General features: G+C 39.8%; 2 protein-coding genes across 2 annotated transcripts in view; one reads left to right on the top strand and one right to left on the bottom strand.

The window, feature by feature from the left end:
• Positions 1–390: 390 nt before the first annotated feature.
• Positions 391–5,347, top strand: serping1 (serpin peptidase inhibitor, clade G (C1 inhibitor), member 1). Its single transcript, XM_058640480.1, is given in 13 exon segments — positions 391–552; positions 893–940; positions 1,118–1,226; positions 1,307–1,468; positions 1,579–1,635; positions 1,638–1,717; positions 1,719–1,881; positions 2,050–2,265; positions 2,756–2,899; positions 3,054–3,257; positions 3,351–3,490; positions 4,453–4,675; positions 4,846–5,347. Coding segments are annotated over 12 exon segments (1,794 nt in total). The 5' UTR covers positions 391–552; the 3' UTR covers positions 5,094–5,347.
• Positions 5,348–5,407: 60 nt separating this feature from the next.
• Positions 5,408–13,272, bottom strand: part of doc2d (double C2-like domains, delta) — a 31,839-nt gene continuing 23,974 nt past the window's right edge. The window contains exon 11 of the mRNA XM_058640481.1: positions 5,408–9,863. Coding sequence (XP_058496464.1) covers positions 9,724–9,863 — 140 coding nt within the window. The 3' untranslated portion in view covers positions 5,408–9,723. The remainder of the gene's footprint in view (positions 9,864–13,272) is intronic.

The following is a 13,272-nucleotide window of genomic DNA, read 5'->3' as shown; positions in this document are numbered from 1 at the left end:
GCTGTGTTGAATAAAGTTAGATTTCTATGTAATCTTTTTTAGTATACAGCTGTTTGAGGTGATCTACACATCACAGTACATTGCAACATATACATTAAATACAGTAAATTGGCTAACAATCTTCTTCCTGTATTTAGTAACTGTTCTTTAAGCTCTTAGTTATTATCTTAATCTTAAATCATATTAAACTCAGTAAATAAAGAACAAAATAACGACAGCACACGTCCACATATATATGAAAATTATTATAACTATAATATTGGAATGCATCAACAAGTGTAAAGTCAGCACAGGAATGTAAATACTCCCACTTAATGGTGTTGCCAATGCAAAGTCATGTGGTTTCCAGAAAGTCAGATGCTCAGTGTTATGCAAACACACATCTCTAAATCAACAATTATAGGTACCAGTTTACAGACAGTCTGAGGTGGTGGTGAAAGTGAACAGTAATCGTATGTGGCAGAGAAATTATTGGTTAAAATAACAAACGAACAAACAAACAAGCAAATAAAAAACGTGCTGCCACTTTGGATACGTTCGGAAACTGAAGAGGTGTGAGTTGATCAATGTTTCTCAGACTTTGTTTGTTCCTTATTTGCTGTACCCCTAACAATATTATTTATATTATGTTTTGCATTACTGTTATGAAGAACTTTACCGCTGAACTTTGGATGGACTTATAGACAACAGTGTAGTTGTTAGTTTAGAAATTGTGGATAAAAAGTAAAAAAGATTAAAAGGTGAGCCATATCACTATGTTTAAAAGATTGCGCCACATATTGATTTTTCTTATGGCTTTGTGCCACATTTATTTAGAAATCCTGCACTTGCAAAATATCTCCACCAACTTGCTAATTTCATTTTACTCCTCCTGCTCTGTTCCCTACTACAGATGAGATCCTATGCTGTACTGTGTGCCCTTGTGCAGCTCGCTTTTGAGGTAAATTTACCTTAAAAATATGAGTCATAAGTGAGTCATAATTGTAAAGGTATAATATTAATCGGTAATATCCACAGCCATTGATTAATTGAACAGAACGTTTACTCCTCTGAGTACTTGACCCTTTTTGAAGTAATCTGCTTTTTATCAGATGTTTGACATTTTGTTTTTGTTCAGCTATCATCATGCACACTACTCCAGGTGGTACCTGGTTCCATAGTAGAGCTGCCATGTCATGTGTCCCAATCTGATTATGCTGAAGCCGTCATTACTTGGAAATTCAATGGTACAATGGTTTATACGTCTATGACCATCATCACTTATATAAATCAGGTAACACATACAGGTCTGACCATTTTCTTACAGGTAAGGATATCAGTGAAGCGTCACCAGGCTCTTTCAGAATGAAAAAGAATGGCTTCTATCTGTCTATTGCGACTATAACTGCTGCCAATGAGGGCGAGTATGTGTGCTCGTGGAAGGAGAACAATGTTGAGTTTATGAACACGTACAACATCGTAGTTGATGGTGAGATGTCTCTTTGTCTATAGATTTTAGATAACAATTAGATTGTAGGTACAAGTAGACATTACTATAAACATCTCTCTCTCTCTCTCTCTAACTCGCTCTTTGTACAGCGTCAGTGAGCTATGCCATTAAGGTTATCGAAGGCTCAAGTGTTCACCTGCCTTGTCATGTCCCAATGAGCACCCAAGTCAATTCCAATGCTCTTTGGTTCAGAAAGACAGTTGCTGGTACAAGTACAGTGCTGGCTCTTGGAGATCAGTCAAGAAATGGTAACAACAGACTGAAGCTGCTTTATCCTGATGACCATGATCAAACCATTCTACTCAGAGACACAGTCATGGACGATGCTGGTATTTACCAGTGTACATCTGAGGCTGGGGTGAAGTTCAGCACCATACGTGTTATGGTTGAAGGTAGGTTTGACAGACCTTTCTCTGCTGCTTTATTACTAACAAATGCAAACCAAACAACCTTTGTATGACTATTCCATTTAATGTCAAATTATCTGAATGACCTATGAACAAAATGGATGTTAAGCAATACAACATTTGTGCATATTAATTGCCTACGCTTTCTTTCAGCTGCTCCGACTCCTGCTCCTCACATGTGTAAGGGCTTCACCACAGCATGGGAGCCATGTGAGGACACCAGCAGCCACTTAGGGGAGCACATGCTGAAGGAGTCAATGACAGAATTCTCCATGAAGATCTACTCCTTCCTCAGAGAGTCAAATCCCTCCAGCAACTTGCTCTTTTCTCCCATCAGCATCAATGGGATGCTCTCCCATTTGTTGCTTGGTATGGAAATGATTTACTTCATATTTACATTATTATCTTGTGACAGTAACTCAACGTTCTGTACTGTAGACCTCCACCAAAAATAAGCTAAAAATAACTACACATGGGCATTGCAGTTCATCCAATAAAATATAAGAGTACTCATATATATATACATATATATATATATTATAATGTGTATAATATTTTGTCATTAGAGCCTTACGCATGTAAACATAAAGTTATTGGACCCTGGCTGAGAGTTGGACATTACTGAAACATGTACTAGCACATTATTTCCTCTGCCTACTTAATGTCTGTTGGCGACAGTGAAAAAAATGTCTAGATGAAAGTGTCCACTTGTGTTTTCTGCGTGGTGTGGAAATGTTTAATTGAATAGTTCTCACTTTTAAATGTCACAAGAGTTTTCTCTGACATTAAATGTTTGACATACTGCAGTTTTCTATTGTACATCTTTATGATTGTCTTTAACCTATTGCCTTTCCTTCAGGTGCAAGGGGTGACACACGCAAAGCCATCGAAGCGGCAATTTATGTGCCTCAGAACTTCTACTGTGTTCACTTCCAGATGAAGAAGCTGAGAGAGAAGCTGGTCACTTCCTTGCAGATGGCTTCTCAGATCTACTATAACTCAGGTACGACTATCACAGTGTCAAGTGCAGAAAATGGCCACTCTTTGACGCAAAATCCAATCATAAAGAAATTTACAGGGATCTGAAGTCATACAAAAGCCTAAAAGACCATTGTCTCTGAAGATCAACATGGTTTCTCTGTTTTTTCCCCCCGTAGAAATGGATCTGAGTGATTCCTTTACAAACCAGTCCATTCAATTCTATGAAGCAGAGCCTACCAGACTGTTGAACAACAGCGAGGAGAACACGCAGATGATTAACAGCTGGGTGGCAAATAAGACAAGAAATAAAATCACACATTTGGTTGACTTCATTTCTCCCGCTACACAACTGATCCTGCTCAACGCTGTCTCCTTCAGCGGTCAGTGAAGTGTGTGTGCACAGCTGTGTGCATGGACATGTGAAAACAGAGGACACTTATAAATGGCTGTTTATGTTTGTGTCTGTGCATCAGGTCAATGGAAAGTCAAGTTTGATGTGAATCCAAAACAGGAATTATTCACAACACTGAATGGTGATATGGTATTTGTGCCAAGCCTCACTCACCATGACTACCCTTTGGAAATGATGTATGACCCTGCGCTAGAGACAAAGGTACCAAACACATTAGCACACCCATTTATATACTATATATTCACACGAGCTGTGAGGCTCCTCAGATAGACACTCTGCACTAAGTGAAAGGCAATTAAAGATTTCTTTAGAGCTTTTCTATCAGGCAGAACAACCACTGGATGTGGACTCAAAGGCACAACTCAACAACAGTCTCAGTGTGAAGAAAAAACACCTTTTACTGGTCTCAAACAAAAGCAGGTTTCTAAAAGCACAGAGCAACAAAACATACACAATTACAGAAGAGTTCAAAAAGCTATCAGTAATCTTTATCTAAGCACAATAACACTTGTCAATAGACAAGACTAACTGGCAACACACATGAAACACACAGGCTAAATACACAGGTGGAGGGATAACGAGGAACAGGTGAAACACATCAGGGCGGGGCAGGTAATCACAGAGGCGGGAAACTTTACAGGAAGTAGTCTCTGAAACGAGAGGCAATGGTAATTATTTCAAAATAAAACAGGAAACAGAACACAAGACTACTCTAGGATGTTACATTTTCAGCCTGATCATGGCAATGTGCTTTGTAATAGCACATGCTTATTAAGCATAAATCAGTCACATCTAGCTGTTTAGAAATAATGAACACATTTTTGTACATCATATAATAAGTCTCAACCGAACTCCAGATATTGCCTTGAAATTGTCATATTTTTTTTCCTTATTCATAAAACTATTTACTCATTCATTGCTACTTTGGCATATTTTTAATAGTGCCAGTTTGCCACATATATACAAGGTTACTGCTAAATGCAGCCCGTGTCAACATACAGTATCTACTGTTTGTATCCACCAACAAAATATGGAAACTGTATTTAAAAAAATAAACCATGGATCATTATTATTATCTGTCATCATCATCCATTTGTTTTTATATAAACAGTAGATATTTAGAAATTATTATTATAATTTTTTTTTTTAAATCTTGCCAACAGGTGGGGAGGTTCGCTCTCTCAGGTGACAGCAGTCTTTACATCCTGTTGCCTCCCTCCAACACAATTACTGATCTACAACGATTGGAGGAAAAGATGACGGACTCATCTGTGCAACAGATGATAAAAAACATGAAAAAAACCAGTCCTCAGCATCTTGAGGTTATTCTGCCCCAAATCAAACTGGATGTCCAGCCAGACATGAATGTACTTTTGAAGAATTTAGGTTTGTACATCTTTCATTTTCATGTGTATTGCTTTACCTGGCAGCCACCAGACACCAAACCTTAATGTCCCACAACTATGTCTCTCCATCTGTTCACTGCAGGTCTGTGTGAAACACTTTGATATCTCTTTATTTGCCACCCTCACCCTGTGTAACTCCTTCCCCAACAGGGCTCTCGTCACTCTTTGAGGGTGCCAACCTGTGTGGCCTCTCCCCTGAAGGGATGCTGGTTTTGGATGATGCCAGGCACAAGGCCTTCCTCACACTTACCGAACAAGGAGTAGAGGCTGCTGCTGTTACCAGTTTATCATTCTCTCGCACACGCCCCTCTTTCTCTGCCATGAGGCCTTTCATCCTGCTGCTGTGGAGTGACCAGGCCAATGTGCCACTCTTTGTTGGCAGGGTGACCAACCCGTAACCAAGAGAGAGAGAGAGAGAGAGAGAGAGAGAGAGTGAAGATGTAACACATGAGTAGAAAAGATACAATAATATGATGGATAAAATGTATGATGTCATCAGTTACTGAAAGCTCTCTTGAACTTTCAAAATATGACATGAAACAATGTAAAGCCGGTGTTTTTTTAAGTGTTGCTTTCTAAAGCAAGAAACACTGGATACAACTTTAAAGATGATGATTTAAAAACAAAACAAACAAATAAAAAAACACACACACATATGTCCATTTTGTGTTTCTGAAGAACTGTGCACATACCATTCAAAGGAAGACAGACAAGCAATGAAACAACTTCATTTTATTTCACGAAGTAGTTACACAAACCCACCACAGGATGGCAGTCATACTGTGTGATTGACAGTGACGGTAACTACACAGGGACTGCAGTAGTAAATTCTCACTTCCATCTCAAGTCTCCGAGCATCATTACCACAGATATCATTTTAAGAAAGACAAGTGTCAAAATTCCCAAAGCAAAAGCTTGCTTTGTAAAGCACAGCAACTGAGCAAAAATACCCTGAATCGTTGTTTTCACAAACAAATACACACGGACAGTAAGAGACTGAATTGGTGGCATAGGCTGTAAACACATCTGCATTCAGGATGGATCAGCAAAGGGTGCACTCGATTATACAAGCTGATGGTGCTCGCTAAATATACAGCTGTACTGCAGCTAAAATGATTACGTAAGTGAAGCAGGGTCAATAGACGACAGTCGGAAAAAATCTGGTGACTGTAAATAAAAACCAACAGATTCAGAGACAGAAAACAGACAAACCATCCAGCTAGAAATGTGAACTCTATTAGATCACTGTCACCTAACCAAACCCCAGGCAAAGTATTCCCAGAAATGCATCTTCGATCCTTGACATGATAATAATAACATGATATTGTCATCGATTTGGTTTGATTATCTCACTGCTGACATGCTGGAAGTTTAGATGTGCATAGAGAAAGTACAGAAAAATCCAGTCATCCTTGTCCAACCCTCGTGTTAAAAAAAAAACAAAAAAAAAAAACTGAGAATTTGTTTAAGCTTGTTGTCACGACACATAGTTTTGCTCCAAGCTTTCATAACACCCAAACACTTTTTCATCTCAACCTAATACATTTTCTTTTTTCTTTTTTTGCAGTCAACATTGAGAGACATTCACAAGGTTGTTGAGGGACACCATGAATATGAACAGTCCGATTGATTCAACAGTTAGTGGAAGCCCCTGTTTGACAGTGGGTATGATTTTAGTGAGCCAGTTTATAGCTGAACTGGGTTAATACATTTGAAACTCTCACGGGCATTCAGACAAGTCAGCAACAAGCTATAGCTCACGTACAGCATCGGTATGCAGATATAGGTGCATGGAGACACTTAACATGTAAGTTAAAATACATGTGCAATCGAGCATGTTGAAGTCAGACGTGTGATTATCCGCTGTCTGCTAAAGCCACATGTGGCCCATTCAGGTTGTAATCTCATTTATGCCTTGACGTTAAATTATGGGGGGCTACATTCTCTATGTCTGCATTTGTACTAATTGCACACTGTTTTTCTCAGCAGGCAGTCCTGTGTTTCACCAGTCCAGGTGATCCTGCTTTGTGTCCAAACAATTACATATGCCAAACGTTACCTGATCTCTTATTGATCAAAAATGTGAAAAGAGAAACTAATTTTAAGGATTCAATTACAGGGCCAATCCAAAGTATAGATTTGTTTAAATGAATACATAATAATCAGCTGCAACATTAAAACCACTGATAAGTGAAGTCAATAACATTGGTTACATTGTGACAATGGAAGCTGTCAAGGGACGGGATGTGAAGTTAATGTGTGGGAAGCGGCGAAGTAGCAGCTTTAACAAGTGCAAACTGGATGACATAGCCGTACAGTCTCCCTGGTATTGAGGCCCTGTCCACACGGAAATGGGACAAAAACGTAAACAATCTTTTTTATTTGTCATTTAGAAAAAGTTCCCCGTAAACGCAGCATCGTTTCAAGGAATGTCTTCATGCACACGAAATGCCCAAAACGACTCTACACGCTACAGTACATACGCCAGGCCTGTGCGTGGCGCTGTAACGCTGCTACACCAAAAACGGAGAAGAAGACATTGAGCATGCATGCTGTGTGCAAACTTTTTTTTTTGTTTTTTTTTTGTAATTAATAAAGCTTTATTTGAATGAGTATACATTGCAATGTATACGATCACAGAAACAGAGAGAGCGAACCAAGGCAGGGGGAAGGAAGGAAATAAAGTCCAAATTAAAATCGTTAAATTATCATAAAGTGAACTGACCAAATAATCTCCAAACAAGAGGAGGATGATGACGATGAAGATAAGTGACAGTGAATGCCAGCACAAGACAGAGGTGAGACTATGACATCATCATGTTCACAGAGTAGTGTATGTCTACGGAAAAACGCAAGAGTGGTGTTTTGAGGTTTACCCACTCCCACTTCCAAAAAATACCCTTATCAGGAGTCCCAAGACAACTAGACTAGTTTTCGTGTGCAATACCAAAAAACACCTTCAGATGTTTGGTGGAGCCCATGTCAAGGTGAGTCAGAGCAGTTTTGTTGGATTTTACCGGGCAGAAATTTTTTTTAGTTATGGAGCTTTTCCACTACACAGTTCCAGCACGGCTCTACTCTACTCATTTTTTTATTTGCTTTTCCATTAGTGATAATACCTGGTACTTTTTAAGTACCTGCTCTGACGAGGTTCCAAGCAGCTGAGCCGATACTAAGGTCGTTTTCACACAGCTACACTCGGTACAATTGGGGGACCGCACTTCAGTGAAACAAACCAAACCTTTTCAATAACGTGTTCCCCTCCTCACCCGAGGTGGCGCTGCATCAAAAATTACTGAAGGAGAAGAAAGCAAACAATGAACAAGAAAAATCGCTCATCTATATTTCTGCCACATAAGAGCAGAACATGGAGCTGCATCAAATCTTATCGGCCTTGTTTTTTAAATAATAAAATTGATAAAATAATGCTCTGCATTGTAGTCCGCTTCCTGCCTTTGGTTCACTTGAAGCAAACTGAGACCTACGTTTTTAGGTGGACCAGAGTTTGCTACCTTGATGCGCATCAGAGTTCAGTTGAGCATTCACACCTCCCCAAACCAACCGGACTTTCCGCACAACCGAACTAGGGTTCGATTAAGAAGGGCTGGTGTGAATGCACTCCAATTGGTCAGAGAGTCACTGGAAGAGTCATGAGTGTGATGTCGGACACAGGAATCAAACCAAACAATGCCGAACTACAGATCAGTTAAAAGGACTTAAAAATCCTGGAGACATGCGTTAATCTCCAACATATAGCCGGGAAATGTCTAAAATCTCCATATTTAACAGAGTCTGTGTATTTAGCAACAGCACTGCTGTATTTCAGTAAAAGATTCCAATAATTTCAGGAAAACGATACCAAACTGAGTAGAGTCCAGTCGTGCCGTATAGCGGAAAAGCGCCAACAGTGAGATAAGCTTGCTTGGTTCCAGTTGTAATCCAATTCCTGATGTTGGTCAAATGAAACTTCTAAAAAAAATAACCGCTCTGACTGACACATTCTTCAACTTGCTTTGTGAATGTCTGGCAAATTGGGGAGACAGAGGAGGCAAAGGTTTGGCACATATGATTGACAGCTTGTCAGAAATCTCCAACCAGGAACATTCTTACCACACAGACCTGTGGTGTTGGTGGAGGCTTTCTCTTTTGTCCTTTGTTATCATTTTCTTCACACATCTGTGCTCCTGAAGTTGGAGACATTTTGGACGGGACATGATGTGAATGCAGACACAAACTGTACAGAGAGTACATGTAGGCACTCGTATTCTCATAGCCCTCGCCCGCACGCACGCACACACACACACACTGAACACACACTGATATGATGATTTACAGACAGCCACTGTCACATTAAGTGAATGAAAGACATACGAAACACAGAAGAACACAGAAACATTAAAGGTACAAATCCACCAAATGGATTAGTTTGTGCTTTATAATATGGTGTGCTGTTTTGCATCAGATCCACAACCACTAAAAGAGAGAACAGAATCCCCCTTTTGTAACATCCCTGCCCTTTCAACTAAATACCACAATCTGAGTCACTAGGGTCCAAATTGTTGACCCCTAACACCAAATAAAGTCTGAGCACATTTGTCTCAAATCACTTCTTTCGGTGTAATTTTAAATGACAGACTATGAACAACTTCCACAATACAGTAAGGTCTAATGCACAATTATGCGAGTATTGTCTTGTTCTTTAATGAGGACTTTTTCACAATTTGGTTCACCTTTAAAAAATGTGTTTAGAATACACCTTATTACCATCACTAATATTAGTATGAATATCATATAGTAATAATTAGTGCTTTAATGAGTGGCATTTCATTTTCAACGTTATTATTATTATTACTACTACTACTATTATTATTATGATCATTATTATTATTATTATTATTGCATGTTTTATCCTTTGCTCTTATTACTGATTGACTTGGTCTGTTTCCAACCACTCCTCAGTAAGTCAAGTGTGTATGTGTGTGCATTTGTGAGTGCGTAGATTTAGGTATGCATGATGTCTTGTATAATTTAGTCCGGTTTGTCACTGCTCGGGGCTCCTTGCTGTGTGAGCGTATGCCAGTGCTCCACTTTCTTCCCTTTGTTTTTGAGACACTCGAACCAGTGTTTGAGTCTCTGTCCACTTGCATTGATGCCCAGCTCCACTCCACCTGAAACCAAGGGGGAGAAATCAGAGACGAGTCAGGAGGTGAGGAGGAAATGATAATGGAGGAAACATGAGTGACGTAAGGGGGAATTTGAAAGGGGGAATTCAAAGGGGCCGGGAGAGACTAATAACCGACTGAAAGAAAGCCCAACAGTGGAAGAAACACTATGATCTTTTACTTATATCCATCCATCTTCTACCGCATTATCCTCCACATGAGAGTCTCGAGTGGGACAGGTCACCAGTCCATCACAGGGCCACATAGAGACAAACAACCATCCACACTCACACCTACGGTCAATTTAGAGTTATATAAGTAACATTTTCAGTTAAACATCGGAAAAACACGTGTGGAAACTAATCTAAAGGGTTGTAGGGTGATTGGTGGGTTAGAAAAGAAGAAAAAAAGAGAAAGTATGTTGAACATATGAGCTGGTTGTTAATGCGTAACTGAGCTTTGGCAATTATGTACATTGCGCCAAGCAGGAAATCAACTTTTTGTATATATTTAAGACAAATCCCTCCAGGCAGATAGAAAGAGAAAAGACAGGTAGCGGCAAGAACGAGATATTTAAATGCATTTCCAATGAGTATGATGGGTGGGAGGCATAAATACACAGAGCAAAAGGAAAGGTTTGAGGTTAAAGTGAGCAGTGGTGATGGAGGCGTTGTTGGAGCAGCAGATTGAAGGATAGAGAGATGCAGGCCATTTGTTGCACCAAGGTTATTTCAGAACCATTCCCTTTTCAGTGATGGTGCAGGTAATGGCGTGTGAAGTTTTAAACATGATACTTTGGCATTGCTGGCCACTAACAACATCTTGGACAATGACTGCCTCAAGAAGTCATTATCTCATTGGTGAGCTTCAACTCATCTGAACTGGCAAATGAGCATTGCACTGCTGCTGGAGAGGAGAGGAGCAGTTTTCCGTTGTCTCATTGCCTGCATCCTGCTTCTCTTTCCTCACACAACAGTCACCCAACTTGAAAAGCAGGTCTAAACCTGTTGACAGGTTCTATACAAGAATTGCGCACTACGCTTTCTCCACCTCCACAGCACTCCCACCACCTCCAAACAGAGATGGATGGACGTTGTCTGAGCCTGTGGGATGCCATAGTGACAAACGGACAGTCAGACAACCTGAAATGCAACGGGGGACGAAAGAAGGATGAGAAATCCACAGGAGTTGCCACCGACAAGGGCAAAGTTGACACAGCAGCAAGCTGACGTGCACTAACACTTGCAGAGATCTTACTCTCTGTATGTTTATTCTTACTCAAAATCTGTGTTCCATGTTAGGTTCAACCAGCAGATCTAGTGTATAGCACAGTGTTGAGGGCATCAGCCCTCTGAATGAAGGCCTGGTCATATAGTCAACAGTACCAGAATCAGCCTCCTCCTTCTCTTTTCCCTTTCCTGTCATGGCGTCGCAGGTAATGGGACCCAAAAAAACAGAACTCAGACAGCCAGGTAAAAATGGTAAAAAAAAACAACAGGGATTTATTCCCACACCAGAGGTGCCAAGCAAATAACAAAAACAGGTTTACAAAAAGGAACAAAATATGCCAGGGAAAAAGTCTGGGCTGAGCAGGTCTGGACAACTGCAGAAAAATGGTACAACCAAAAGCGAGGCCAAAGTAACAACATGAAAAGTCTGGAGGATAAACAGGAATCAGAATTACTACAAGAGGAAACGAACCATGGGCTCTCTCTAAGTGAACTGACAATCTGACACTGGTGGAGGTAACAGCTGCACTTAAGTAGTGGCAGATCCAATTTACAAAATTAGGTGCAGCTGTGCAGGTGAACCAGAGCTGCCACTCCCACGCCCACAGTCACAACATTTCCCTTTGGTCAGATGTGCATAGGTGAGGAAATATTTGGGATTTGAGCTTTTTTCCCCCCACACTGAACTTCCTCTCGCAATTGTTTTGTGTGCAGCAGCAGTTGAGTCAAATCATATGAAAGAAAGTGACTGGAACTGAGCTTCATCCTCCACAGGATTTTGGGAAAATCTAATTGGCACCCCACATGGGCCATTTGAGAACAAGTTTAAACACATTAGCCTGTGCAGACAACACTGTCAAAAACAAGCCAATGCATTAAAAACTATGAACTTGACCTTATATGAATACGACCTGTTCAAATGAGATTTCTCTTCCTACTCAGACTTGTGATGTCTCCTCAAGGACCAGAGACTTCACTTGTTTAGCTTTGTCCTTCGGCTAAATAGAAATAGTTTTATTTTTTTTTCCTTGTTCTGATATCAAATAAAAGAAGGAATGAATGAAGAATTTCAAACATGTGAATATAATACAATAAAAAAGGGAATAAATTGTCTGAAAAGGAGTAGGAAGAAGCATAAGCTTATTTAGTCCTACCCCTTCGCCACTATCTAGTCATTAATAATCACCAGTCGACTTCATATTTACACCTTATTTACAAATCATTAGATGTATAAAAAGACATACACACATTTACATATAGATAAACAATAAAGAAGTAAATAAATCATCTGTGAGACATCCCATCAAAGTCCTTCTTCCTCCCTGCTCCTCGTGAAAACCATATTTTTGTAGCTCTTTTTGAAATGAGTCATGCTTGGACATTGCTTGAGCTCCAATCTGTTCCACAGCTTTGCTCCACATATAGAAATACAGAAGGTTTTTGACGTAGTACGGACACAATGATTCCTAAATTACATTCATTCATCGCTATTAAATACAATTTTGGAATATTGCCAAATCTCAATTACTGCTGAGCTGTAACATTAAAAAAAACAAACTATGAATATATGCTGAAACGCAGAATTCTGACATGGATTAGTCACAAATAAATACCTGGTATTAGCATCAGTACTGCTGCTGATACTGAAATGCTGTTTTAATTTGTCTCTTCCTTTCTTGCGACTTCATTTGGACTCATTTCATTACACTTCACTTGCAGCAAGAAGCCGATTATATTGTCTTTATTGTCTCTTTCATTAGCAGTTGTATTACTTTAGGTATTAAAGTTTTTTTGGGGGGGTGGCTCTCATTAGACACACAAACTCAAACTCAGAGCTTTAAATTTAGTTCAGGGTGAAGATGAAATTTCCTCTTCCTCCAATTACACCATTGAGCCATCCACTTGATTTATTGCCTGTATTTTATTACTTTCACCCTCAGATTCTTTCTCTCCTTGTTGGGGTTTTTCCCTCCGTGTATCTTTGAAATCTCACCTTTTACAGTTTGACATCATGAGCCTATTAGCCCACTTGTTATTGCTCCCCCTTTCGTTCGAGGGCAGCGGAATTGTTCTCGCTCGGCCTCGTTATCAACTCGTTTCTCTCATAGTCTGTGTCATTTTTCTCCCGGCCTCAGCTAACATAACTGGCAGGCCACTGTAGCTAAACCTGTAATGATAATGGTCAA

The sequence above is a fragment of the Solea solea genome, chromosome 10, assembly GCF_958295425.1.
Source record: "Solea solea chromosome 10, fSolSol10.1, whole genome shotgun sequence".
NCBI lineage: Eukaryota > Metazoa > Chordata > Actinopteri > Pleuronectiformes > Soleidae > Solea > Solea solea.
The sequence above is the reverse complement of the archived record's forward strand: the minus strand, read 5'-3'. Positions and strand labels throughout refer to the sequence as shown.